Source organism: Prionailurus bengalensis, chromosome D2 (genome assembly GCF_016509475.1).
Source record: "Prionailurus bengalensis isolate Pbe53 chromosome D2, Fcat_Pben_1.1_paternal_pri, whole genome shotgun sequence".
Lineage (NCBI taxonomy): Eukaryota > Metazoa > Chordata > Mammalia > Carnivora > Felidae > Prionailurus > Prionailurus bengalensis.
The window spans coordinates 32362079-32389924 of NC_057351.1; the positions used below are offsets into that span (position 1 = coordinate 32362079).

At 56.2% G+C, this 27846-nt stretch overlaps 1 protein-coding gene across 1 annotated transcript; it reads right to left on the reverse strand.

The window, feature by feature from the left end:
* Nucleotides 1–1296: 1296 nt before the first annotated feature.
* On the reverse strand, nt 1297–27467 carry SPOCK2 (SPARC (osteonectin), cwcv and kazal like domains proteoglycan 2). Its single transcript, XM_043596577.1, has 11 exons — nt 26977–27467; nt 13349–13357; nt 12962–13007; nt 12605–12719; nt 11210–11324; nt 9295–9409; nt 8833–8949; nt 8143–8361; nt 6729–6791; nt 5208–5345; nt 1297–5080 (listed from the first exon to the last, which is right to left on the reverse strand). The coding sequence occupies exons 1-11, from the start codon at nt 27163–27165 to the stop codon at nt 4935–4937; spliced, it is 1272 nt and encodes a 423-aa protein (XP_043452512.1). The 5' UTR covers nt 27166–27467; the 3' UTR covers nt 1297–4934.
* Between the last annotated feature and the right edge of the window lie 379 nt (nt 27468–27846).

Below are 27846 nucleotides of genomic sequence, written 5' to 3' on the forward strand. Positions count from 1 at the left end.
TCCCCCAAATGATTCTAATGTGCAGCCAGGAGTAAGCGACTAGATCATTCCCACCCATCTGGGGGCCTAGCCGAAGTCCCATTCCTCCAGGACAATCTTCCTGAACTTACCCCGTGCAGGTGACTCTCCTCTGAGCACCTCACCCACATGAGCAGTAGTCACCTGATGCTGGTGGCAGCCTGCTTTGCATCAGCGGGAGGTAGCAAACAGAATCCAAGCTTTGCCCGTCACTAGCTGTACGTTGGTTGTTACCGAACCTCTCTGAGACTTACCTTCCTCATCTGCAAAATGGGCCTTAATAACAGTACCTACCTCATAGGCTGATAGGAGACGCTTCCACTGACGGATGCCAACCTCCGGCCCTCCCCCGCCCCATGGCTCCTCTATTTCTAAAAGAACAGGCGCTCACAAGCCCAGCCAGTGAACCGTTCCCAGAGACCTCTGTCCCCATTCTCCATCCTGCATGCTGGGAGCGGCCCCTTGGCAAGACGCCTCCTTCCTTACATCCTTCCAGGAGGACTCCTGAGCCTCCAAGGCTGACCTTGCAGGTAGCTGTGAGAAACAACGAGAGGCAGAAACCCACCCGGCATGGTCTCCCACCCCTAGAAGATAGTTCCCTTGCCTTAGGATCTGTTCCAGCCAGCCAGGCCGAGCCTGCCCTGGCTGTGGGCTGGCACTGGGCAGTGGGGGAGGTTAACTAGACCTCACGCAGGGTTTCCACTGGTTAGAAAGCACTTCCACAGGTTACGAAGAGTCATCCTTGTGAGACGAGCTCTTCTCTCTGTCTGCCAGACGACTTGCCGAAGGTCATGGTTAGCAAGTTCTAGGGCTAGACAGAGTTGAGAGTGTCAAGAGATTGGGAACAGTACAAATGTCCCAAAATGGGGAAATGATTAAATTCATCACGTACATCCATGTCATGGAACACCATGCCACTATTAAAGTCAGGTCTTCAAATAATTTCAATGATGCGGGGAAAGGTTCATAATAAGTTAATGGAAAACGCAGGACATAGGGTTTGGTCTCCACTCTGTGGAATAGATGTGTTTATTGGCACATATACAAATATACTGCATGGATGTTTGCAATAAGACCAAAAATCCTTCTAAGTTGATCTCGGTTCTCCCCTCACATCAGGCCCCCCTCTCCTGGCCCCCCCTCTCTGGGGTCTCACACATGACGGTGAATAAGGGAAGCATGCTGACCGTCAGTCTGTAGGCTGCGACCGCATCTGTGAATGTCATTCTTGTGATAAATGACGCCAAGGTTAAGAGTAATCAGAACATCGCCAGTGGGTGGTGTTTATAAAGTTTTTATTTTCTGTTTTCTTAAAAATAACATTTGATTTCCTTTATGCATGTGTGGGGTGTACTTGTTTCCTTAGGCTGAGTAATAGGCAGATAGAGACAACACGAGGCGGGGTCCCCAAGTGGAGGGGGTGCTGGGGGTGAGGGGCTGGGGACACAGGGGAAAGGGAGAGGGTGGGGTGACTCACGGGACGCTTGAGTGCCCATCAATGCACACACACGGTCTAACACTTTGTTTTTCGATTTTTTTAAGACATCTAAAATTACTGAAAGATACGATTTCAGCACTTAAATATACAGACGGAAATCCAAGCACTTGAACACAATTCTTAACTCTAAGCTCAGTTATTGCACATAACACAATTTAAGTAGGCTTCAGGCTATAAAGCAGTTTGCTCTGCTTGGGACTTCCTCGGGATGTCTCCCGTCTCTTTTTGTGCCCCCAGTGTCTCTTCCCTGTGCCCCACCCCCCCGCCAGCCCACAGCCTCACAATGGTGCTGGGTGCCAGTACATTAGCCATTCGTCTTCCCCAAGGGCTGAGGTGAGGCTTTGGTTAAATGGAAGATTCCGGCGCGGGTCCCATGGACTCCACCCACTCAGAGGTGAAGCTGGAAGCAGACAGAGCTCATGAAAGGTGCGGGGGTGGCCACTGACACCAGGGGGACAGCGTGGGGAAGGAAGTGTGACCACTGACCACATGTTGGTCACAGCACCAGCAGGACAATCGGGGGCAGTCATGATGCCCCATGGTGCCCTCATCAACTTCACCTTCCTCTTCCTCCTTCCTGAGCTCAGACGCCATGCCTCCTTCCCCATCACCCTGAACCCTCTGAGTGGTCTCTCAAGGCACATTTGTTCTCTCCAACTCCAACTCCCCCCATCTTAGGCGTTCCTATCTCTCCCAGCGCCCACGGGTGAGGACGCCTGGGGTGGCCAAGGGCAGCTCCAGGGCCAGGCAAGAAACTGCTCTTAAATTTTAGCTGAGCTCTTTTCAACAGAGCCCTAACGCCACTGCCCGCCTAACCCAGGGGAGAGAGGATATCCCAGTAGAAGGACATGGGAGGGGCCAGTAGCAGGTAGCTCGGTCAAGGGCATGAATCCGAGGAGCCAAGGAAGGGCCACCTTGAAAGCTTGTTCGCGAGAAGACCTACAGCTTGTGTGATAAGTCACTTGGAGGCTGTCGACCCACTGGGAACAAGCTGCTTTGTCTAGCTTTGGGGGGCCTCAGTCTCAGAGAGTGGGGTGAAAAGCAGTGTGGGGGCTTCAGAGACAGGGCAAGGTGGGACCCCTGAGTCCCACCAGGGTCTAGTTCAGCGCCTTTTGCTTTCTTTCTACAACATATTTACAAGGTCATAAGAAACGTGCACAGTCAGAAGACCCAGAGACAGAGAGAGCACGTGCCCCGAGGAGGGGAGGGCAACAGTGAGACAGGGGTGCCCCTTCCTCCCCACCCGTCCCCACCCGGGAACGCCCCAGCCTCCTCAACAGCCACTCCCAGCAACAGTTCTGGAAGCCTCAGCTGGGGCAGAGGGAAGAGACAGACAGACTCCATACCTAGCGAGAGCTCTGGGAAGCTTCAAGTAGCTCCGAGTGAGAGAGGGGTGGCCTGCTCAGAGGGCAGAGGGCAGTTCCCTGAACTGAGCCGGGGCCAGAGGGAGAAGGTGGGAGGACAGGGAGGGGGCTAGGGAGACGGGATGGGGATGCGGGGCGGGGGCGGGGGTGGGGGCTGGCTCTGGAACAGCGTGACACCTTCACGACCAGAATCGTGCTGCTGTGCTGTGGAATGAGAAGCGGGGTTCATGGGGCTAACTGCAGTTTCACTATTTTCCCCAAGAGAAAACTTGGAAGATGTCGATTCCGGGGTGCAGTAAAAGGGGCAGACTAGGTGAGGTTCTTCCATGAGGTCCGACAGACACAGCAGATGCTGCAGAAGCTGGCAGGCACAGGCTGGAGCCTTGCCCAGGGAGCCATGCCGGGGGGACACCACACCTGCTGCCCGCCCAGCACACAGGCACCCCTCCTCACATCCCAGGCCCCCAGGGACGGCCCCTAGACTCTCGTACACACACACACACACACACACACACACTGTGCTCACTGCGCACAGAAGGGCATGAGAGGCCCAGATCCAGGTTGGAAACTCTTCAACAAAGGTGTTAAGGAATTTGCTTCAACAGGGAGAACGGGACAGATTAGAACAAAACACGGTTGCGTCATGCCATGGGGCATGGTTTCATCCATCCGGGCTCCCACCTGATACGGAGATTTGGGGGGACAGGGAGGCATGGCTTCAGAGTCTGGTTGCCCTAGTCCTATCCCCTCCGACTTCACAACCTCTGAACACTTCAGAGCTTGGAGAAGCCCCTCCACTAGAGCGGCCTCAGGGGACCCTCAGAATGGTCAGAGGGTAACCCCTGGTGTTGGGAGGAGAGGGGATGGAAATGGGCCTGGCGCCTCTGTCTTAAGGAGAGATGGAGAAAAGTCATGGCAAGTGGAACTTTTCTCTGCTTCTCCTTCCCCAGGTCTCAGGAATGACCTTTCCACTGGCCTGGATGGGAGAGGAGCATCTATTAAGGGGGCAGCGAGGAGGTGGGTGTACACCTGGCCAAGACCCGGCCTCTTCACCTGCTCCCTGATCCTCAGGCTCCCGGAGCGGACCAGGGGCACAAGGCCAGGAGGAACCCACCTGTGTAACCACTGCCCACTGCCTCCAAGGGAGCAGCCCAGACCAGGCCCCCACCTGAGGCCCACGGAGAGGGGCCCGGCTGCTCCGGGGTTTGGCTCTCAGGGCTACCCTGCCTCCGCTTTTCAGAGCTCCCGCCAGATCTGCAAAGGCAGACTCACCCTGGGCCCCTTTTCCTTCCTCCTCACTCTGCTCCCCGCCCAGCAGCTTGGCAAGGCCACCCCCTGCCCCTGCCTCTCTGCCTCAGCCACCCTCGGTCACTCAGGCTTGGGTTAGAAGAGGAGAGTTTCTCCAGGGCCAGGGAACCCGGTGAAGAGAAAGGGCTCACTGTAGTAGGTGGCCCAGCCCACGTCATCTGAGGGTGGCGGGAGTGTCACAGCCAAACTGGCCCAGCCTTAGGAGGACTTCAGACAGCAGACAGCTCCCCGCCCTCCCTCCCCTCTGCAATGGGGACCCCTAAAAAGCAGGGAGGGAGAGGGCAGGCAAGGGTAGGAGAAGGCAGGGCTGGTTGAGCCAAGATTAGCAATCAAGACAAGGAACCCCAGGTAGGGCAACCCAAGGGTGTCAGGACGGGCCCGAATGGGGCTTGGGACGCGGCAGGGAGCATCTCATTTCATCGATTTTGACCTTGTGGTATACGTGTGTGGATGTGTATTTAAAACCAACAGTAAATGGAAAGAAAACAGCTACAAGGAGGTCTTTGGAGCAGCGTGGACCAAGGACACGTTTGTCAGCGCATGCTACACGCACACACACACACATTCACACGTCCTGGCCATACGTGCCACACGCGTGCCATGCACACTCACACACCCAGTCCTCCCCGTTGGAGCCAGGGTCCTTCCAGCTGTATTTTCCGGATCCATTCATAAGCCGCCCGCTTCTGTCCAGGTCTCTGCTGGCCCGTCTCCCCCGGCCGTCGGCACCCTGGCCTGCCACGGCTCTACCAGATGTAGCCTCCATCGTCCGCCTCGCCCGCCTCGCCCTCCTCCTCCTCGGCCTCCTCGCCTGCTTCCTCTGTCTCCTTCTCCTCCTCGTCCTCCCAGCCGACACCACTCCCAAAGTCCCCTGAGAAGCTCAGGATCTCGTCTGTGAAGTGAACGAGCCGAGGGGCAGGTCAGGACCCCGCCGGCCAGCCCTCCTCCCTGCTGGCGGGCGCCCCACAAGCCCTCCCAGGTGCAGGTCAGAGGGTCCCATGCTGCCGCCCGGCCCTTACCGCAGGCGGGGGTGCCGTGGACGCGCGTGCCTGGCAGCTCCTGGCCCAGCTGGTCCGCACACCAGCATTCACCACTGCTCTGGTCACACTGCGTCTTCTCGTAGTAGCCGTCCTCATCACAGCTCGGGATGAAGACTCCTGAAGGTGACAGGGCCCGGCAGGGTCAGAGCAGACGCGCTGGGGTGTGAGCTCTTTGGAGACGTGGCCCTGGAGCCCTGGGCGTGAGCGGCAAGGGTCCAGACCCCACCAGAGCCCAGCCACCCCAGGTACCAGCCACCCGACAAGGCCGGACGTCCAGGGCGGGACGCCCAGCATTTCTTCTGGCTCGACTCACGGGGTCCGAGAAAATCCGCCTCCCTGATGTCACAGTGCTCAACACCCCCTATATCCTGCAGCAGCTCCTCTAGCCTGGCTGTCCTCTCCAGCAGTGCCCAGGCTTCTCCCCTCAGCCTCAGGGCCCACGCATTTTCCCTCAGGCTCTAGAAGTGCGCCTCCTCTGTCCACTCAACAGACTTCTTCTGAGAGCACCGACCCAGACAGAGACTCTGCCCCTTGGGGGATGCGGGTGAGACCCATGTAGAAATGACAATTCCAGGCACCACAGGATGGGCACCTGGAGGCCCAGCGAGCACACTCAGGGAACACAGACCAGAGAGGGGTGCTGCCAGCAGGAAAGAGCGTGGCTTCCTGGAGGAAGTAGCACTAACACCCGTCCCCAAAGGCCACTGGGCTCTCGGTCAACAAGGCTTCGTGGGGTGGTTCCAGCACTTGGTCCCATGGGCACTGATGCCATGGGCCCAATTAACTATGGGGTCCCTTGGCCCTCTGTCCCCTCAGCCACCACCATCCGCCCGTGGGGGCGCCTTTCTCACTGTTTCCCAAGATCCTTGAGCTTTTCCCCACCCTGGGCTGGCTCATTCTCATCCCTCAGGTCTTCCTTTGAAGACCGGCTCCCCACAGAGGTCTTTGCAGACCCCCAGGCTAATTTCTACCCACTGTGCTCTCCCTTGGCACCATACTTCCGCAAGCTACAGTCGGTAGTGCTATCTTTTTGGTGTGTCAATTGTGTGTTGTTTTCCCAAGTAACCTGTGTGCTTTATGAGGCCAGGGACCAAGTCTGTTTTGCCCATCACCTGGGCCAGGTCTACTGCCGTCTCTCTGGGGCTGGCGCCTAAGTATTTGCTGCCTACGTGAACATCTGCTATGGAGGCGGCTCGCCTGAGTTTGCACATACCCCTGCTGAAATGAATTAAACCTTCTGTATCCCACCCTCCAGCTCCAGAATGTATGGGCACAAAATTAGTGCTTAAAACACACTTATCGAGGGGCTGGTTGGGAGACCCTGTCCCACCACGAGGATAAGAACAGGAAGGGAGTTCCCTTTCCTGTCTTCCTAGGCCAGGGCCTCCTCTGGGCTCAATGTCTTCCATAATGCCCAGGAGCTGGAGTCCCTGCACCTCAGGGGGTCCCTGGGGCGGCCCTCCCCTGCCTCCTTCTCTGAGCCCAGTTCAACCCCCTCACCTGGCTTCTTCCTGGAAGCTTCCTGGATCTGGATGCGCTCCAGCTCCTCTAGGCAGGGAGGCTCTGTGGGGAGAAAAGCAGCCTCTGCTGGGGGCCATCCCATGGTGCTCGTGGGACTCATGAGAGGCCCCCAAGGCTTAGAAGCCCAGGCAGGAGGCTCTGCAAGATGAAAATACCCAGGCTTTGATTTGGGGAAGCCCCACAGTGGTAGTGGAATGCACTGATCCCTCTAAGGTCCTGAAAACCGACAAAGGGGCTCTTCAGTATAAAAAAAAAAGCATGGAGACTCCAACTGGGGGAGGCCATTCCCTGGCTGTGGCATGGGCCGTGGTGCCCCGAGAGGCCCGGGGTTCTCTGAGGATGCTGGGAACTCATGGAATCAGGGTGCAGGATTCAGAAGAGGAGGTGGAAGGCACAGATTCCCCAGGGGGAAAGGCCCAAGGTTAGACAGAAGCCTGAGAATAACAGCAGCCAAATCTAACTTGCCTGTGACATTGAGAAGTCCCTAGCCCTTCCCAACTAGAGGCCTGGCTGGTTGTAAAATGAGATCATTCTCTGCCTCCTACGCAAAGAGGCTGCTGTATAGGACCGACAGAGTGAGTTTCCCAGGCTTGGAAGGTGAATGTGCTGGGGCAAGGCAGAGAGCAGGAAGACTGGGCAGGAGGGCCGCTAAAAGTGATCGAGGCACTTCACTCTGGCAGATGGATTTGTGATTTACACGGTGCTCTGCACGCAGATTTTCTCCATTCACCCTCACAACAGTCTCCTAGATCTGATGAAGAAACTGAATTTGGAAAGATTCAGTGACTGGCCCAGAGTCCCAAACCGGCCTATGGTGGAGCCCTAGTGGAAGGCTTGGCCTCAGGCCGTGGATGCTGAACTCCCACCAACCAGGCAGAACACCAGAGGCAGAGCACCAGGGCCTTCCCTACCTCCGGGCCAGCAGGTCAGCCAACCCCTTGGAACCTCAGTTTCCCCACTGGCGATGGTTGCCACTTGGCCTCGGTGACCTCTAAGCACATGTCCAGCTCTGGTTCCGAATATAAAAACCTAGCAAATGATGTCCTATCTCTAAGGCTGATGGTCACCTACACGATCACAGATTGGGAGCAAGTAATGTGAGACACTCCCAGAAGTGGAACCACTAAAGAAGGCAATATGGCTTCAGCTTTAGGATCCATCAGTTCCCTCCAAGGCCCCGAGGGGGCTTGGAAATTTGACATTTGTAGTTTTTACTTTCCCAAAGGGCACGTGCTCCAGGACCCACAAAATCTGGATCACCGAGGAGCTTGACAAGGAATGGAGTTAAAGCATTGGTTTCCCGGGCTCTGACAGACATGGCACTGGAGGGAGCAGGAGGCAGGTGAACTGGAAGGGGGGCAGGGGGCTGGGGCCAGCGAGGCGCCACACTCACTCTCCCTCCAGAAGCAGAAGCACCACTCAGCGGTGGAGACGCGGCCGTCCTTGTAGGTGTCGCAGGAATTGAAGAAGGGACGGATGCAGACCTCGTACTTGTCCAGGTTGATGGCCGCCAGCTCTGTCTGGTCCAGGAAGAGGTCTGCACTGGTGTCCAGCTTGGAGAACATCCAGCCAATGGAATCCTTGCAGCTGGCTCCCAGGCTCTTGTCCAGCCCTGGGGAGAAGGCCACGGTTAGGTCACGCTCAAGGTAAGCCATTTCATCCACCTGTCCACCCATCCCTTCTCCATCTATTCAGGGGAAGGGTCAGGGCAGCTCAGATTGTAACCGTGGGAGTGAGACACTCAAGAACGGCCGAAGGTCAGTCCCCCTGCCTCTACACAGGACTGTACCTGAGCTATTCAAAACCCTGTTTGGGGAGCCCTTCAGGGAAGAGAATTTCCCGCCTTCCCGTGGCTACCCATTTCAGGGTTTAAGATCCTTCCACACTCGTCGAGAAGTTCTTCCTATTCGCTAACCTGAACCCCTCCTGCCAAGTTGCAGCCTACCTCCCCTTGTTCCAGGGTTAGGCCCTTTTTGAGGCTCAGGGTCTGGCAGGAGGTAACACAAGGCAGGCTGGCTCAGTGCACCCCTGCCTCCCCATTGCCCTCCCCGCTCCCAGGCACAGCAAGAAGCTTCTGTACTACCGGCCAGGCTGGCCCCGCTGCTGGCAGAGCCATTTTGCTTGGCGTTCTCATGAAGGAGCTGGAACCAGTCCCGCAGCCGGTCCCCCAGGTCAGCCAGGTCTTGACCTGTGCAGGTCTCTGTAGTCGGTAGGAGGGGGAGAAACGGGCAGGGGTGAAGGTGGGGGCGAAGCACAGCACGATCTCACTTTGGGATGCTGCCCGACAGGCCAGAGGCTGGGCAGTGGTTAAGGGGGAAGGGGAGAAATCACCCCTCGTCTTCCTCCCCCCGCAGTCCCTGGCACTGAGAACACACAGCACCTGCTCCCTATACCCGAGCCCCAAGCGCCCCAGCCCCGCAGGTCCCTGTTTTTGCCACTTCTCCCTTCCTGCTCTGGCCATCCCTGAGCCCTGAAGGAGACGTCCCAGGAGACGCTGGCAGTGAGGCCTCCCCCAGCCTGGCTGTGGCCCAGCACTCTTCATTACCTGGCTTGCCATCGGTGGTGGACGGGGAGGTCTGCTCTGTGGGGCAGGGGCAGGGGCCCTCGCATCTCACGGTCAGCTGCTTGCTGCTCAGGCAGGCCTGCTGCTCCAGCTTACACTGCACGGGAAGAAAGGTCAGGCTGCGTGATGGCGGGGCTCACCCATGGGTCCTTGTAGCTGGGGGTCCTTCCAGCCTACCAGGCAGCCACAGCTGCCTTCCCCATTTTTGACAGGAGGGACAGTCCCCATGAATAGCCTGGAGGGCTAGCCCTGCTGGTCCCTCTGGGAAGCCACAGGTCCACAGTGTGAGGGGGCTGAAGGCCCTGGAAGGGGCCTCCCAGGGATTCAAAGGCTCCCATGAACCCTGGTCTACACTAGCTTAATCTCTCTGCACAGTTATCTTTCCCAGGACACCAGTCTCCCCGTACCCCCAACCCCATCCCCTCACACCCCTCTATTTAGCTGCCTGTTGCCACTGCCTCCTTGCCTTCTGGCCTATCTTCCTTCTCACCACAGTCCCTTAGTCCCTGGGGAACTGACTGCTGGCCCCTCCCTCAATGGTCTCTGCACAGTTACCTCCGGGGGGCTTTGCTCAGCTCTGGACAAAAGCTGCCAGCTATCTGCTAACATCTGCTAATTCCCCCAGCCTTTACTAAAAACCCTCTGCCACAGCTGTTTGCTGAAGCCAGCCTCGGAGAGGGTCGCATCCACTCCTGGCCCTGAAAGTATTTTCCTTTGTCGTGTCTGGCTTATCCCCGTGAGATGATGGCTACTAAGAAGCGGTCATAGTGTTTTAGATTCTCTCCCAGCTCTGCGAGGGAGGAATTCTGTCTCTCGTGCTCAGCAGAGAACATGGAAGCTCAGAGAGGCCCAGTAATGTGTCCAAGGCCGTGGGGCTGGGATGCAAGCCTGACGTCCTGATGATCTCTCCCTCCTTACTATTTACCGCCATGACCCTCAGACCACAGCTTCCTCCCCAAATCTTGCTCTGTCCTTGGGCTGTGCAACAGCACTCTTGTCCTCCACCCCCTCCCTCTGTCAGCTCACTGGGATCCTTTGTATCCCTCCCGCCTCCTCAGTGTACCTTCTGCCCTCAGCCTCTGGCTTATTCTCTCTCTCTTCCTTCTCCTCTCCCAGCGGCCTCACCCCTCCCCAGCTTCAATCATCACCCATAGCGCGTGACTCTTAAATCTGCATCTCACCCCAAAAGGGTTCCTAAGCCCAAGAACCCAACCCTGGCTGACAGTGCCCTCCAAAAACCAAACAACTACCACCTCCTGGTCCCTAGCAGAAGCAGTCACAGCGAGCACCTGCATTTCTATGGTACTTTAAAGTTTATAAGATGCTTTCACAAAGGTCTCATTTAACCCACATAGAAATCCTGTAAGGTAGGGATCCATTCCGCCCGCCCCCCCCCCCCACAACCGTCGCCACTCCCTCCCACATGGTTGTCTCATGGAGGATTATTTCCTCCTGCCCCAGAGTGCCTGGTGCTTGCTAGTGAACACCATGCCCTCCAGGTGGGAATATGCCTGTGGAAAGATCCATCCGTCACCCCTGACGACTGGATGACACATCTCCTTCGTTCCAGAGCCCTGGGTACTTTCTTGAGGACCTCACCTCACTTACTCTGACTTGCAGTTACTTGATCACCTATGTCCTCCAAGCCCCACTGCCTACCTGCATCTGCCTAAGGCCAGGGGCAGGGTCTGGCTGGGACTCTCAGGCAGCCCTAGCCCAGGGCTCAGGTGACCCTTCTATGGTCAGCCACGCTTAATGCACCGACCAAGCACTTCCGGCTCTGTTTCAGCACCGGGAGCCCCACAGGAGGCCCTGGTCGAGTCGTCCTCTCTGCTCCCTGTGGCTTCAGGTGTAACCCCCCACCCCCACCCCCACCCCCGGGGCCTGGGGTCCTCACCACTGAGCTGTAAGTGTGGCCGTCAGAGCCGCAGACGGAGGCGAGCGGGGCCATGTGACAGGGCTTACAGATGGTGTCTTTGTTTCCAGGGAGCTTCAGGGCAGGTTGCTTGATCCTACAGGAGGACAGGGGTGGGGAAGGCACAGGGATGGAGGCAAAAATGAGAGAGGGACACGCAAAGGGAAGGTTCGAGAGACCGGTTCTAACAAGAAGCTAGCCCTTGCAATCTGTAGCACATGTGGCCTCCTCCCTGCCCCGGCCCACCCTCTCCGTCACCCCCAGCTAGACCCTCCTCCAGCTTATAAGGGTGGAGCCAACCGGGCAGGGGACACACCCACGGTTTCCCCTTTCCTGTGGTCACTGAGTCCAACAGGGCCTTCAGGCAGCAACCCCAGGGCCGACTGCAAGATTTATCAGAGGTTGCAAACTGATGGCCCACAGGCCACGTCTGGCCCATAGACTCGTTTTGTTTGGCCACCAAGGGTTCTGTCTTTGAGTTATTCACCAACATTTACAAACTCTTCTATGAAAGAGTTCACATAGAAACCGGGATTCCTGGAGAAAGGGGAGGGAAATGGGACCTTTTCCAGGGGTCTTGGATCCTGGCAGGTGTTGTCCTTGGGACAGAGCTAATACCTTTCCCTCCTCTGCAAGCCTCAGAAGCTACAACCGTAAATATTTCATTAAGTCATTGCATGTCAGAGCTGGAAGGAACCTTAAGCCATCTGGACCAACCTACTTGTCTTATGGATATGGACACTGAGTCCCAGAGAAGAGATATGACTTTCCCTGAGTCCCACACTGCTTGGTGATTGATCTCATACAGTGTGGTGGTTTTAAAATATGTCCACAGGTTATTTGACACTCTCCCTTCAAAAGATGGAGTCTAATTCCCTTCCCCTAGAGACTCACTCCTGATAAAGAGAAGTAGCAGAAGTAACAATGTATGATTTCTGAGACTAGATCATAAGTGACATTGTGGCTTCCTCCTTGTTCTCTCTCTTTTACACGCCTCACTTAGGGGAAGCCGGCTGCCACGTTCTGAGAACACTCAAGCATCCTTATGGAGAGGTCCGTATGACTAGAACCAATAGGCACGCGAGCAAGCTTGGAAGTGGATCCTCCAGCCCCAATCCAGCCTTCAGATGATGCAGCCCCAGTCAGCATCTTGACTGTATCTCATGACAGACCCTGAGCCAGAACCACCCAACGGAACCATTTTTAGATTCTTGACCCTCAGAAACCATGTGAGATAATACATTTGTTGTCTTAAGCACTAAGTTTTGGGGAAGTTTGTTTTGCAGCAATAGATAACTTACCACATAGGAGACAATCAGGCAAGCCCTTGCTATTTAAGCAATGCCCCAAAAACCGCCACCTCCCCAAGCCCCTCACCTGTGCTCCAGCTTCTTGCGGCTGATGCACATGGCCCGCTGGTAGCCCTGGGCAATGCACACCTTGTGACGGCTGCACTTGACCTTCTGGCAGGGGTCCTTGGTGGTGTCTAGGGCTGCAAGGACACAGGGCCAGAATATAGGTCACCTAGAAATCAATGCCAGAGAGCCCAGGGACCCCCAGCCCCACTTCCGAGCTGGGAAGCTCCTCTCTCCAGTAGTCCTGATAACCAGAGCTCCTCAGCTCAACTGCCATTAGGGCCTGGCTGCCACAGAACCCCCAAGGCCATGGTCGGGATGTGCCCTCTTATCTTCAGGAGTATCAGTCATATTCCCTCACCTGGGAGGGGCACGTTACCTTCATCTCCTTGCTGATTGTCCTCCCAGCTCTTGATGTAGTCATCCTAAGGAAGGACACAGGGGTAAGGAAGAAGGGAAGGGCTAAGATTTACATCCTAGAGGCAAGGCTCAACTCCAGGGCCAAGAGGGAAGAGGGCTGGGACACTGCTCCCCCAAGCTAATTGCTGTCACCCCAGGGGCTGCCCAGACCCGGGCCCTGCTAGCTGCCTCTCCCAGAATTCTATCCCCCCAAACCCATTTCCAGAATCCTTCCGGCCTCTCCCTTATATTCTTTACCCCTCCATCCCATGCTGGGCGGTGCAGGGAGAGGGTGTAGAGGGAAAGGAGAGGAGGGTGGGGTGCAGGGCTGCAGAGAGACCACAGAGAGACCCCGGGGGGTACTTACCTCTACCTCCTGGGGATCCGGAAGCAGCAGCAGCAGATCACGGGAAATGGAGCAGGAGGAGAGAAGGGGAGATGGGGATTTTAGTGTGATGCCCACCCTTAGACCATGTGGTCCCAGTGCGCTCAGGCCTCCTCATGTGACCGTGGGTGCTGGGCAATGGTCTTTGATTACTATACAGTTCTCTAAGCTCTATGGCCTTCAATTGGAGGACAGTATTCCTATGTCTTCACTACAGGGAGCTTAAGGCCTGGGCCCACTCAGGGCTGGCTTTAGGAGCACTAGAGGTGAGGCTTTGAAAGGGCAAGGCCCCATCTCTCCATTGCCCTGGCCTGACCATCAGACAGATGTCTAAGGGACCCATAGTGCCCAGGACCAGTGATTCTCACACCTGTGCCCTAAGTGTCCCAGAAATGCCACTCTCTCCCTCAGCCAGGGTCTTTCCCTTGGTAGTCCCCAACCCTGCCACCAGCCACCATGTGAGTGGGGCAAGAGGGAGGGCCTCTCTTCCACTGCACAGAGACTGTTTTCACTCAAGTTCTGACTTTCCTATAGTGTTTACATGGTGCACTGAGAGAAAGGGGGGCTGTGGTCCTTCCTGATGTCAATGTTTTCCTTGGTTACCCTGGTCCAGCTGCAAATCCTCAGATTCCAGGGTCCTGAAAAAGCCCGCTGACGTCATCTGGCCGAGCCCCCTCTATTTGCAGGAGAGGTTGGACGGCCCAGAGACAGGACATGACCCATCCCAGATCCCATTGTCTTAGAACCCAGGTCTCCTGCACCCAGCACAGACCTCTCTTTTGGCTACAGCACACAGTCTCCAAGACCTAAGGCACAGGGAGATAGCCCCTCACTCTGCTCCAGCCACAAGGGCCTCCCTGGGCCCACGGATCCTACCGTGGCCAAGGCAGAACATCTCCCGCCCGGCCTAAGCTCACTGGCACAAAATCCCCAACTCCTTTCGGTTTCCCCACTAGCCCCTGTGGGGCAGAGGCAGCTGCTGAAACCAGCAAACAGCTCCCAAGGCGCTCCTGGTGGAAGCTCCGGCAGGCAGGCGGGGAGACGGCTTCTTGGGACCGCAGGCTGGCAACATCACGGAGCCAGCTGCTGGCCTCCTCTGGATGGGGCTCTGGAGCTGGGGGGCGAAGGGGCATGAGAAGCCACGTGCAGCCGCACCTTTCATCCTGAGTCCCATCCACCCAAAGATCAGAGCTGTGCAGGGATGGAAGACAGAGGCCACGCTGTGGGGTGGGGGTGCGGGTGGGGAGGGGCCAGACCCTTGGCAGGCCTGGAGAAGAGGGCATGGGGTTCCCGCACTAGAGGGCAGCTACATGGAGGCAGCAACAAGCACCCACAAGTGCTTTGAAAGCCCCAGGGCTTTGAGGCCACTGACTCTGGAAGCTGCCAAGCATCAGGGCACCAGGCAGGGGCGAGGGCCCTTATCAACATGGCCTCCTGGGCGAAGGCCAGGAAGGGGCCGAGGCCAAGTGTATGCCTGTGTATGTGCTTCTGCACATGCGTGTGCATTCACGAGGGCCCTGGGTGCACGCGTGCGCACTCGCAGGCACACATTTGTAGCGTGTGTATGTGCTGGTGTGCAGGTCCCGTCTGTGAGCGTGTGTTCGCAGGCACACACGTGTAGGTAACAGCGCATGCTGGGCGTGCAAGGCAACAAGGACACTTCGAGGCAGCTCACCCAATGCCAGATGGTTTTTATCCAGAAACGAGGTTAACAAAGCCCACTTCTGTGAGCAGCTCCCAGTTTTCCCACTTGGGTGCCAAGGCCCTCCCTCGGGCTTGGCCCTCCTGCCTCTTCCACACAGACAGAGAAGGTGAGGGGGGGCTGGGGGCAAGGGGAGGGAGAGAGACCAGCAGACCTCTCCCCATGAGGGCCTGGCTGTGCTAGCTCTGTGCTACCTGTATTGCCTTCATGGGTGTTTCTGTGCATTTTTGTCCATCTCCTCTGTACCCTTCTCTCTCTCCGTACCCTTCACTCTGCCTGTTCCTGCCTGCCGCCCATGTCTAAGCAGCCTTCGCTCCCAGGAGAGTGGGAGCCGCCAGCTAGAGAGGGGGATGAGAGAGAGAGAGGGCCCCAGGGTCACACAGTCCCCATACTCCCCTTAGCAGCACACCGTGGGCAAGCGCCTTGACCTTTAGGAGCCCAGCACCCATCTCCTGGGACCACTCAGAGATTAAAGATGGTGTCTGAGGGGCGCTCGGTGTCCAGAAAGCACTCAACTAATAAAAGCTGTTATAGCAGAACAAGAGACCAAGGACTCTGGGCAGAGGAGCAGAAAAGGAGCAGGGAGAGGTCCCATGAGGAGCCCCTGCAAGTGAGGAGACAGAGCTCTCCCCCCAGCCCCCAGGGACAGCAGAGACCAGTGGAGTGTGAGGAGAATCACCCTGGGGCATCCCTTGGGGAAGGGTGATGGGGTCCTGTGGGTGGCACAGGGGCAGAGCCCAGGGATATACTCAGGGGACCCTGAGGTTGGGTGTGGGCTGGCACAATCTATACGCTGAAAAGGAGGTGTTTGTTGGTAAGTGTGAATAATGCCTTTCAGTGCAATGGTGTCTATTTATGGCACCCAAGTGGGCTTATTAGCAGTTGTGACAAATGGCCCCATAAAGGCACTAGGGTCATCTCAGGAAACAGGGGGCCTGGTGCTGTCCCGGCTTTGCTGCTGATCTATCATGTCCTCCCCCGAGAAACAAGGATTCCGAAGAGCCCCTGCCCAGTGCTCTGGAGCGAGGGCCAGGCCAGAGGGAAGGTGGGTCCTGGGCTGAGATCCACATTTCTGGGCAAAGGAAGAGCACATCTATTTTACCCGGTTGATTTCAGCAGCCGTGACCACCCCTGCGCCCAGCGGTGCTCAGCACAGAGCAGACCTGTGGAAGAACTTTTGGAATGTACAAGTGCACCACGACTTGTATTTCACGGTGCTTTCAAATTACGTCCTCTCCAAATAGTTTCATGTAACTGTCTTCCTTCTACCCTCAGGATCCTGAGAAACCGGCAGGACCAATAGGATCAACCCCATAAAAAAGGAGGAAACTGAGGCCCAGGGAGGCAGGGCAGCCAGCCAAGGGCCAGAAGACAGAGGAACAGCCGGGTCAGGACCCCTCGGACGACCCGATGTGCGTAGGCGAGGCCTCGCTCACTGAGAGAGGAACAGTCTTGCACTGAGAAGGGGGTGCAGAAGAGGTAGGGAGGCCTTTGGGCTCGGAGACTGCTCTAAGCTTGGCTCCCTGAGCATCCTCGGGGTTAAGGGTCCTCCTCTGTGCCATGTGGGTCTCAGCAATGGCTGCGCATTAGAACCACCTTCCGAACATGTTAAAATGCCCTATGGGTGGGCTGGCTCTGGTAGAGCCCTCACTGGTGCTGAGCAGCTCTCCAAGGTAGGGTCCTTCCAGCTCTGCACGTTGGGTCTAATGCTGTCCTCATCTCCTCTGGCGTTGTCGCCCGTAACGTAGGGCCTCGGGGAGGAAAAAGAGCAGCTACTCCCTCCCTCTGAGGGCGCCACACACAAAGCAGATGCTCAGTGCGCCAGGCACAGGCTGACTCACGGGAACCCGGGCTCTCCGCCTTCTCCCGTGGTGTGCACATCACGGCACCCTCGCCAAGTTTACAAGAGCAAGGCAAAGGCCATGCTTATCATCTGCACATCCTGTCCACCTCACCCGCTGTCTCCAGCCTGCCTTCCTCCCCACCATGCCCCTGTCCCACCTTGGCAACCCCAGCCTCAGTCGCTGCCACGTCCCCGGCGGGTCTCCCACTGTTTGTCCTCGACACGGCCACAGCAACAGGGGTCCTTCCAGACACAATTCTGACCACATCTCTCCCTCCTTAAAACTCTTCACTGAATATATACTTCGTTCTCATTTTGAAAAAAAATCCTAAAGGTTAGTAGGTAAAAAGGATTTGTAGCAAAATGTTAACATGGTTTGCTCTGGGGGATAGGAATACAAAGGATTTTGGCATCTTTCTGCTTTTTTCCAAGTTTCCAAAATTTCTACAATGTGAACATGTTTTATTTTTTTTTTCTTTTTCACTTAAAAACATTAAAAACAATGTTTATTTATTTTCGAGACAGAGAGAGACAGGGCATGAGCGGGGAAGGGGCAGAGGGAGGGAGATACAGAATCTGAAACAGGCTCCAGGCTCTGAGCTGTCAGCACAGAGCCTGACGCGGGGCTCGAACCCACGAACCGTGAGATCATGACCTGAGCTGAAGTCAGACACTCGACCGACTGAACCACCGGGCGCCCCAAAACATTTTTTTTAAGTAGGCTTCACACCCAGTTTGGGGCTTAAACTCATGACCCTGAGATTAAGACCTAAGCTGAGATCAAGAGATGGAATGCCTTGGGGCACCTGGGTGGCTCAGTTGGATAAGCGTCTGACTTCAGCTCAGGTCATGATTTGAGCCCCGTGTCAGGCTCTGTGCTGACAGCTCAGAGCCTGAAGCCTGCTTCAGATTCTGTGTCTCCCTTTCTCTCTCTCTCTTTCTCTGCTCCTCTCTCTTAAAAATAAATAAACATTTAAAAGTTTTTTTAATAAAAAAAGAGATGGAATGCTTAACTGACTTTGCCACCCAAGTGCCCCACTTTTTTCTTTTTAATTTAATTTTTTTTTTTTATTTTTTACGTAAGCTCTATGCCCAATGTGGAGCTTGAACTCACAATCCCGAAATCAAGAGTCACGTGTTCAACCAACTGAGCCAGCCAGGCACCCCAGTGAACATGTTTTACTTTCTAATGAAGGGGAAAAACTACAATAAATACTGTATTTAAAAATCCTCACCGTTCCCGGTCACCTACAGAAGAAAGCCTTCTCTCGATCTGTTCCTGGCTACGCCAGCCCCATGTCCTTTCAGCCGATGCTTCAGCATGGCTCGGCATAGCCTCCTTCCCCAAGTGGGATGTGTGTTTGCATCCGGCCCCAGGATTTCTATTCTTCTTTCAAAGCCCGACTCGGCCATCATCTTCCCTAACGTGGCCCCATAGCTAGTTTTCCTTCGGGCCAACTGCAGCTGCTACAGTTACACCAAGGGATGCCCTTGCTTCTGCCCTATTTAGATGGCCAGTTCCTTGAGGGCAGACACCTTATAAAAGTCACCTGTCTATGCCCAGCACCTAGCACATAGTAAAAATACTGCTAATAACAGCTAATATCTTTTCAGCAATTACCACTTGGCAGGCATTGTGCTAAGCACCTTATATCATCGGCTCAGGTACTTACTCGTTACAACAACCCTGAGAGAAAATTACTATTATTATCCCTGTTTCTAGACGATAAAATCGAGGCTTGGAGAGGTTAAGTGACTTACGCAGGATCCCATATCAATTGCACAGCAGGGTACTGGCACCCCTCCCCCCACCCCCCAGAACTGGGATTCCAGAATCCATGCCCCTCTAACCAGGACTCCATACCGCTCCGTAAACCCATAAACTTTAGCAGGTGAGGAAAGTCCCAGGCCAGGGGCTGGACCTGGAGGCCCAATCCCAGCTCATGGATGGTTCCTCCCACCACATCAGCTCCACTTCAACCCCTAGACGGGGAGTCCTGTAGCCAGAGGAGGGGCTGGCAAGGGTGGGGAGAGACACCTGGACCCAGTCTTCTTCAGGCGCTTCCCACAAACCCCTTCATAAGCCCCTGGTTCTGCTGGTTTGGAGCTAACCCATCTCCTGCTTTGATCTCTGCGGCTCAGCTCGGTTGCCATGGAGACAGGGCCCACTGTGCCAAGCTGGGGGAGAGCTGGTGGTATGTGCGCAGGCCTAGCCGGGCTTAGGGGGCGCATGCTGGGTGTTTCCAAGCGCTGTTTACTTCCTGTCATTTTAATTAGCACCCAAATCACCCGCTCACTTCACAGCTTGAATTAACCCAATCTCTCCCAGCCTCTCCATCTGGTGAGGGAGACGGGACACAACAGTGAATGTAGCAGAAGAAGAGCAGCCCTCGGGGCCCCGATGTATTGGGCTAAAAAGCACCTGGGCAAATCTCCACCTGCCTCTGCATCAGAGTGTGATGGGGAGCCTGACGCCCACCCCCCCCCCAACGTGGAATCAGGGCACCGGGCTCCCGCCTGGCCTTGCCTCTGACTGCCAGCAAGACAGCCTGCTGGAATACTGCCCTCCCCGTAGCCCACCTCTGTGTCCGTAAAATGGGCAGGCTCCCTTGCCTTCCACCCTGAGGTGCGGGGGCACCCAGCACAACGTCTCAGAGGACTTCAGAAACTGTGGAGCACTGCACTTTCAAAAGCCACGAAACAGGACCACTGAAGCCAGGGTTCCAGTGGGAGTGGAGGGGGGCAGAGGCGCTTTTGGGTCTCACGGTCACGGGGGGGGGGGCCTCAAATATAGACTTTGGATATTGTCACCAAACGAGGCAGAGGCACAGAGGCACACGAACAGGACAGAAAGATGTCCATCGTGAGACTTTAAATACAGCACAACTTCTGTAACCTTGTTAGGGCATTTCTTCATTTTTTAATAGATTGAGAACCTCTAAAAATGTAAGTGGGCCAGGCCCCTCTCAACCTCCAAAAGGCCCGGTGCCCAACACTATTTTTGCCTCATTCCTCAGGCAAGGGAGCCTCCGATGAAGCCCAGTCCCCAGGAGAAGGCCCAGGAGGGGGGGGGGGGCACTTGTGGCTGGGGCCTCCTCCCACCGCCCCCCACCCCTACAAACAGCCAGAGGAGCACTGAGTGAGGGACCCAGAAAGGAGTGAGGAGGGGCCCAGTGCGGACCATCTAGGCTCCTTCTCAGCCGAATACCGACTCCTGCGTCACATACCCAGGCAGGAGGCATCTTGAGGGGGCAGTGCCTGCCCTGTGGAGGCTGTGAAAACAGGAGCAGTCATTAAATATTTGTTCCTCTCTCAGAGGGAGTGGCAGGGGCTACGTATTCGGCCTGAGCAAACAGAAGGAGACAGGCATCTGTGAGACTCTCGGCCTCCACCCCTTCTCCCCTTGGAGGAATTTCCTTGCAGGGCCAAAATGTGCTTATCACTCCCAGCATGCCAAGGGCTCCACCTGGCCGCAGGTATGCAAGCACCCCTGCCCGCACTCCACGGGCTTGACCTCTCCACTGCTCTGGGCATCACAGCCACACCCCCGCCCTTGGGTTTCTGGTTCTAGGCGGCAGCCCCAGGGGTCCATAAAGGGCAGAGAGGACAGGGGCGGGGTGCAAGGGAGAGGGGGTTGGAAATTCTATTCTGAGCTGCCTCAAGACCTCGATTTCCCTTCTGGAACATGAGTGGAGACAGGATTTACTCCCCAAGGAAACATAGGCATGGTGTGAGGAAAGAACACGGGGCTGAGAGGGGAGAAGGGTTCTCAGGTGCCTGCACCTCTCTGGGTCTGCATCTCCATCTGTAAAATGTGGGAGCTTGTGCTTTAGAGCCACTGAGGCTCCATGGTTCTGCTCCCCCAGCTCTTCCAAGCTGAGAGCTCTGAGAATAGAGGGGAAAGAGCCTGAAGTTCAGACTCCTACAAGGGAACAAGGGAGCAGGGGAAGAGCCAGAGGGCGTCCTTCAGGTAGAGGTAAGACACTGGCCAGGCCTGGCTTATCCGTCTAGCTGAGTGAAGCCTTGACATCTTTTCTGATGTCAGGGAAGAGAGCTGGGGGGGGGGGGGGGGGGGCAGGAGGCCCTGCCGTGGGGAACCTGTGCCCTGCCTGCGAGAGTCCTGTGCTTAGCTGCTCCAGGGTCTGACAGGTGGATGGACTGCTCTGGAGGCATACTGAGGATGCGGAGGAGGCTGAAAGGGTGAGGCTGGCATCAGCCAGGTCCAGGCCCACAGACACAGGGGCTGAAGGACAATCTGCCTTCAAGGCATCATGCACTCCCTTCTCCTCCAAATGAATCATTGGAGAGTCAGGGTGCCAGGGTTCTAGTTGGACTGCCTCAACCTTCCAGAGTCCAGAAAGAGGAAGAGAACTCCCCAGATAAGCAACATGGCTCAGCCCAGAGCCCCAGCACCCACCATGCTGCTACCCAGAGAGGACGGTGAGGAGGGTGGCTCACAGGACGAGTTAGCTGAGATCCTTTCTGGCACATTCCACAATGCATACATCTACACTGAGCACCTACTGTGTGCACAGCCCCCTGGAGGACAGGGGGGTAAGGTGTGCAAGCAGTCTGTCCCCAGATCCTGCCCTCAGGAGTTTAACCGTGGGAGGAACGTGATAAACACACATTTAAAAGGCCGGCGGGAGGACTTTTGAGATACAAGCCCACAGTGGAGGTGATATCGTGAGGCAGTGCCAACATGTGCCAAATGAATTTATGACCAATAAATACCGTGGGAAGCCTGAGGAAGGGGCTATACCCGCAAATGAACTCTGGCTGAGCCCTTAGGAGCTAAGAGGCTGTCGCATGTCAAGAACCACAGCACCCCATAGCCTGTAGGTGGGCCTAGGTCTGCCCACCAAGGTGAGGTACAGCGGTGTATCCAGGCCTAGGCCTAGGCATACAGTTTCCCTGTTTACAACCCGAAGAAGACCCATGTTACACCTGCAGGGAAACATACACAGGGGCGTAGGACTACCTCCTGGTATTTGCCCCAAGATATCATTAAGGCCCCATTTGTCAGGTTTCTCTGTCTCTGGCTAATGCAAACCCTACCCTGCTCTGGTCACAGATACTTCCTCTGGAGCAAAGAGAAAATCCCTTCCCTCAACCCAAAGACTGTGCTGCCCAGCTCGTGGGAGAGGCGGAGGGGGGTGGGTGGGGTACATCTTCGGGTGAAGGGGCTGTTGACTGACTCTGGTGCCATCCTCCTAGAGTCAAAGACTGATAAGAGCTCTGTAGATGCTTCTGTTAGCCAGCCCATTAAACCAATGGGAAAATCAAGGGCTAGAAACGGGAAGGAGCTCTCGCAAGGTCACACAGCTAGTTCTGTCCTCCCATGAGGAAGACAGGCTGAGTGTTCTCCCTGGGCCCTTGGGGCAGGATAGCACTCTTCTGCTCCTCTAGACAGACTTCTGACCTTCTGGAGAATGGGAGGGGGTGGTGTTGATCTTCCACCCTCTTTAGCCTCCCTGGAAGATGAGAGGACCATACGACAGCCTCTCCAGGCAAAGAGTGCTCTTCTCTCCCTCTCTTCCCAAGGCTTGGAGCCCCGCTGGGTGTTCAAGTGCCCCTCACCATGCTGATGCGGCTCTGGGAGATGCCAGCCCCACCAGTTGGGAGAGGATTCAAAATCAGAATGCGGAAGGAGGCCAGGAAAGGACCTACCCTCCCATCCCCAAATCCCAATTATGGAATCCATTCTGACCCAGTTTGGGGTTCTTCTCACACACCCACACTTATTCACAAACACCTGTGCAGCTCATTCCCACACTTGCATCGATTTAGGTGTATGGAGTGGGGAGAGGGGAGGGGTGGTGATAAGGGAGCCCCTTTGTGGCTAAAACCTGTTACTGGCTTACTTGGTGGTCATAAAACAGTGAGAATCATGAGTAACCAGCAGGCATGACTTCCCTGAGCCAGCTCCCAGGATCAGGTGAAGCCCCTGGCACAGGGTTGGTGCTCAGATCTGCAGCGAACGAGTGAGTGAGTGAGCATACATCAAAGTCTTTCTCATGGGGACGGGGGCACAGAAATGATGATCCATCTGGCAGTTTTTGACGGGGCTGGAGAGTGCCTGAAACGGGGTGCCCTGCAGCCCTCTGACAAGATGCCTCCATGCTTACACATTCGTTTTAGCCTCCCAGCCTGAACCAAAGCTCAGAGAGGGGATGGGACGGACCTGGCATCATTTGGCCAGCCAGTGGCAACGTCAGAACCTGAACCCGGGCCTTCCAACTCCCAGGCCGGAGCTCTCTTAGCATACTGCACTCCTGCCTCGCCTTTCGGGTCTCACTAGGTCATGGGGTGGGGAGCAGGCTGGTGGCAGGCTACTGAAGACACTGAGGGCTTTGCCCCCCTCTTCCTAAGAGGAGCGGCTCCAGCCCAGGGCAACCTTGAAGGCTCACAGGGCACAAACTAGGGGAGATTTCTTTCTTCCCATTTTTCACTAAGGGTTAGGCCTAGAGTTTCCCTAAAAGCAGATTGTAATCAGATGACCTGGATTCAAATCCCAGCTCTACCACTTACCAGCTATTCAACCCCTGGGTAAGTTACATTCCTTAACTTCTCTGTGCGGGGGCGTTTCTTCAACCATAGAATGGGTGCATCACAAAGAATGATAAATAGCTCACGGGATGTTAAGGGGCGAGAGGCAATGCAGATCAAGTGTTTACTGCAGGGACTGGCAGATGTAAGCACTCACCACAATCGGTGATTCAAGGTACCTTAGTTAACTGCATGCCTCCTGGGGGCCGAGCACTGTGCTAGACGCCCATAAATATCATTAAAGTTTAATGGAGGTGGAGTACAAAGTAGAGAAGAGCCAAGAAGAAAAAGAACACTCAGTGCTGCCCAGCCAGGCTCTTGGAGCCCGCCGGGAAGAATGCTGTGTAATGGGCCTGCCTCCTCTCACGTGTCCATCTCTATCTATGAGGCCTTGGATGCTCTATTCCGAGACCTGTAGTCAAATCCCACCCAGTTCTGCAGGGAGGGAATCTGGAGATAATAGCACTGGGGAGCAAGCCTCTGAAAAGCCCAGGCCTGCCTAGGGTAGAGCACAGCTAGATCCCAACCTCCTCCTCTCCTCTGGCATGACGTTCTCTCCTCCCTGGCAGCAAGGCACTGGGCATTAGAGGAAATCTACCCAAGCACAGGATGCGAGAGCCCTGCACCCACTGGAGGCGAGGATTACTCTGCTGGTAAATCCTGCCTCCCTATAATCCTAGTGCTCAGAGAAAGAATTCGAAACTGAACTCCCTTCTAACCAGCTCAGGCCAATTCTATGTTGCAGCAACTGCCCACGCTTTCTTCCTCTTCTTCATCCTCCTGACCTCTTCCACGTGATTCCCTGAGTCTTCTCCCCTCAGTTCAGTCAACAGCATTTCATGAGACCTGTCCCTCACCTTCCGTACTGACTCCTCCATCCTATTCCCCAACAACATTCCACTCCTCCCGCTTGCTTCCCTTCTACTGAGGGAAAACGGGGGGGGGGAGGGCTGCGCCATTTTGTGGTTATGAACTAGGTTCTGGTTCGACCTGGCGATGCCAGCATCCTTTGAGGATCCAAGGGGCATATTTTCAGGAAAGCTGGCCTGATGAAAGGTATATAAAGCCCTATGTTACTGTGAACAACTAGAGGGGCTTCAGGCTTTAGAGTATGAAGCGGGGCCTCTACTAACAGAGGAGGGATGAGAAGAGTCTATAGTGGTGGCACAGTCCCTGTGGAAGGTCTGAGCACTGCACAACTCCAGGGGGCGCCATTCATACTGTGGCACCTCTAGAGTTGTGCAATGCAGTGGCTCTGAGCTAGCAGCCTCCTGCCCTTCTGCAGAAGCTGCCAGTGGAACTCCAGAGCCAGACCCTCCTGCCTAGCTTTCTTTGTCCTCCTCTCCCTGATTCTGTCTTCCCAAAGCCAAGGCTACCTTAAAAGGTGTTTTAGAGGACACCATAAAAGCCTGAGGCCACCCAAATTAATACATGCCCTAAAGCTTTCCAGGGACCCTATGGGGTCAGGTCCTGCAGAATTTCAAATCTGCTGCCTTTCCTGTGATAAGCATTGGAGGAAGGAGGAAGTGATTGGCACCAGTACAGGGAGACAGGTGGGCAGCCTTGTGTCAGGGGGCCAAGCAGTCAGTCATTTATCCTCACCTACAGAGTTGGCTATTGGAAGCAGGTGGAGGAAGGGAGATGGGGAGGCATCTTTATTTTTACACCTTTACTGTTCTGATTAAGCATTTCTTTTCCCTCTGACCTTCACCAGTCTCACTTTGGAAGATCAAACAGCCAGCGAGTCAGAGGGAGGCCTGGACCGGTGACACGTGGATTTGGGATGGACCAGCCTGCGGCCGCCCCCTCGCTGCTGCTGCCGCCGTGGGGCTGCTTCCCAGGCAGCGGCAGGCGGTTGCAGCTAATCTGTGCTGGGCCTGCAGGGGCCTCGGAAAAGGCCTCGCTGAGGGTCCTGCCTCCCTTGGCTGGATCAGCCGTAGGAGGGGCAAACTGCCTGCTCTGGGGCCCTGGCCACTCTGCCCCAGCACCTGGCTGAATGCGACTCTTTCTGATGAATTACAACCTACCCTAGACTTTGAAGAGAAACCGGCACTTCTCTCACCATAACAAAAAAATCCTTATCTCTGCCTCTTTCCATCATTTGGCTGGAGATCATATGAAGCATGTGTGTTTTAAACACATTTCTAAGGAACTTCTGGACGCTCACAATTTAAGAGAAGATGAGAAAGGTCACCGGAGTGGTCAGTGTTGTACCAGGTGGGTCTGATGAGGGAATGTGGCAAATGAAAAGCAAGAACCGGGGTCACATTAGAGCCATCTGAGAGCACTAGGTGGCCAGGACCAGCGTTCTCCTCTGGTGCATCTGCATCCGGGCCCATCCTCCACCTCACACCCCGCCCCCCCTTCTCTGGGTCCCAGCCACTCCCTCTGCTCTCCGCCCCCGCCCCCCTCGCCCCAACTTCCCCCTTCTGGGAACGCAGCCTCTGGTTTCCCCTCCAATCTACAGGTGCCCGTAAACAAAGTGCTGCAGCAACGCCAGCGCCAGTCAGTCCGCAGCCGCCTCCCCAACCCCCACCAGGCTAAGTTCGGCCCAAGGTTAAGCCAGGGTTCGGGCAGGCGTCCGCGAAGAGACCCCAGATCCAGCTCTTGGGCCCTCCCCTCTGGTTTTTCAAGGCCACCGGGCTCCGCAGTCTTCCTTCTGGATGGGAGCCGCTACCTACTCTGGGCCCGGCTCCCCCACGAAAGGTTGGTCCTGGAAAACCAGCCTCCATGAGTTCGCGCCACCCTGCATGGGGACCCCAGACCTGGCTCTGGTGGCCACCCAAAGGTGGGCTCGGCTGTTTTCGACTGCTGTCACCCGCCCCCAGTCATGGACACGCCTTTCACCATGTCGCCTAATGAGGATTGCTAGGACCCCCCCCCCCCCAACCCCAACTCAAAGCCCCAACCAAGGGCTCTCTCCCCTCTGTCCTCCCTCCCCCAAAGCCCAAGGTGGGAACAGAGGGCACTCGCACAAGACGACGCTACCTTCCCGGCCGCACCCAGACCTGCCCCTTCTGCAGTGCCCCGTATGTGGAGCCTGCAGCATCCACCCGGCTGGGGGCAGGCCTGGGGGCCTCCTTTTTTTTGCCACCAAAAAAAAAAAAAAAAAAAAAAAAAGGGGAGCTGGTCGGGGGTTCAGCCGCAGCCGGGGCCCCCACCCCTCCCGTCCTGCACCCCCATTGCATCCCGCGCCCCTCTCCGCGCCCGGCCTGCAGTGGAGACAGCGTCTGGAGCGCGCGCCCCTGGAGCAACTCCTTGCCCAGGACTCGCCCTGGGTGGTTGTGGGGCTTGGTGTCCTGGGCCCGGGGGCCTCGGGGAGGGGGCGCCGAGCCGTCCCGGCGACGGCCGGCGGGAGCCGGGTGGGTGCACGTTGTTTACTCTCGGTGCGGTCAGCCGCCCGGGCTGCGGAGCGGGTCGCTGCGACGTGCAGCCGCCGCTCCGGCGCCCGGGGCTCTGCTCCGAGCCTTCCTTCCCAGACCCGCGCCCCCGGCCCTCGCGGCCCTGCAGACTCACGTCTCGGAAGCGGTTCCAGTGCTTGATCTTGCCGCTGTACTGCGAGATGGACGACAGCCATTGCTCGTCCTCCATGAAATTGCCGGGGGTCTCACCCTCCTTGAGCCCTTTGGCGTCGCCTTCCGCCAGGGCGGCCGCGGCGAGGAGCAGCAGCGGCAGCACCAGCCGCCCGCAGCCCGGGGCGCGCATCGTGGTCAGGGTCCGACCTCGGGGGGGGGGGGGGGTCTTGACTTCTGCAGTATTTTAATGTCCTTCCTCCCACCCCGCGGTCGGAGAAGCAAACGCCGTCGTCTTCTTCCGCCCTCCTCCTGCGGTCTGACTCCGGTGACAGACGGATAGTGGGTCGCGGCTGAAATGTGACCTGGTTAGGAGATGCACTTGTCTGAAAAAGCCCAGCGCTGGACGCGGAGAGGGAGAGAAAATCAGAGAGGCTGCGCCAGCAGGGGCCGTGTCTGTAACTGTAGCATCAGCATCACGTTTGACATCATCATACCTGGTTTAAAAAAAAAAAAAAAAAAAAAAAAAAAGGAGGGGGTAGATTTCAAAGGGAAGCGCTAGATGAGAGCGCCAAACGCCAGCCAACCGAAGCAGAACCCAGCCCAGCTAAGCACTTGGGGAGTTGCAAACCAAGGAATCCAAAGCCCGAGATGTCCCCGATGTCTCTCCAAGGGTGGAGGGCAAGAGAAAGCGCCCCGTGGTCTCCCCAGGGAAGATGGGAGTGGGGAGGACACAAATCTCTCCAGTTACAAAGCCAGCCAGGCTCAGGTGTCTAAAAGGGAATTTGGCCACAGACACTCTGTCTCCCCTTGCCTGCCACCCAGAGGGGCCTGTGCCACAGCCCTGACAGCTGGCTTCCTGCAGACTTATGGC

Coding starts and splice junctions, on each gene's coding strand:
- SPOCK2 (XM_043596577.1), bottom strand. CDS start 27,165: ATGCGCGCCCCGGGCTGCGGGCGGCTGGTGCTGCCGCTGCTGCTCCTC. Junction 5,346..6,728: donor AGCTTCCAGGAAGAAGCCAG/GTGAGGGGGTTG, acceptor TGTCACCTTCAG/GAGTCTTCATCCCGAGCTGT. Junction 5,081..5,207: donor CCACGGCACCCCCGCCTGCG/GTAAGGGCCGGG, acceptor TTCACTTCACAG/ACGAGATCCTGAGCTTCTCA.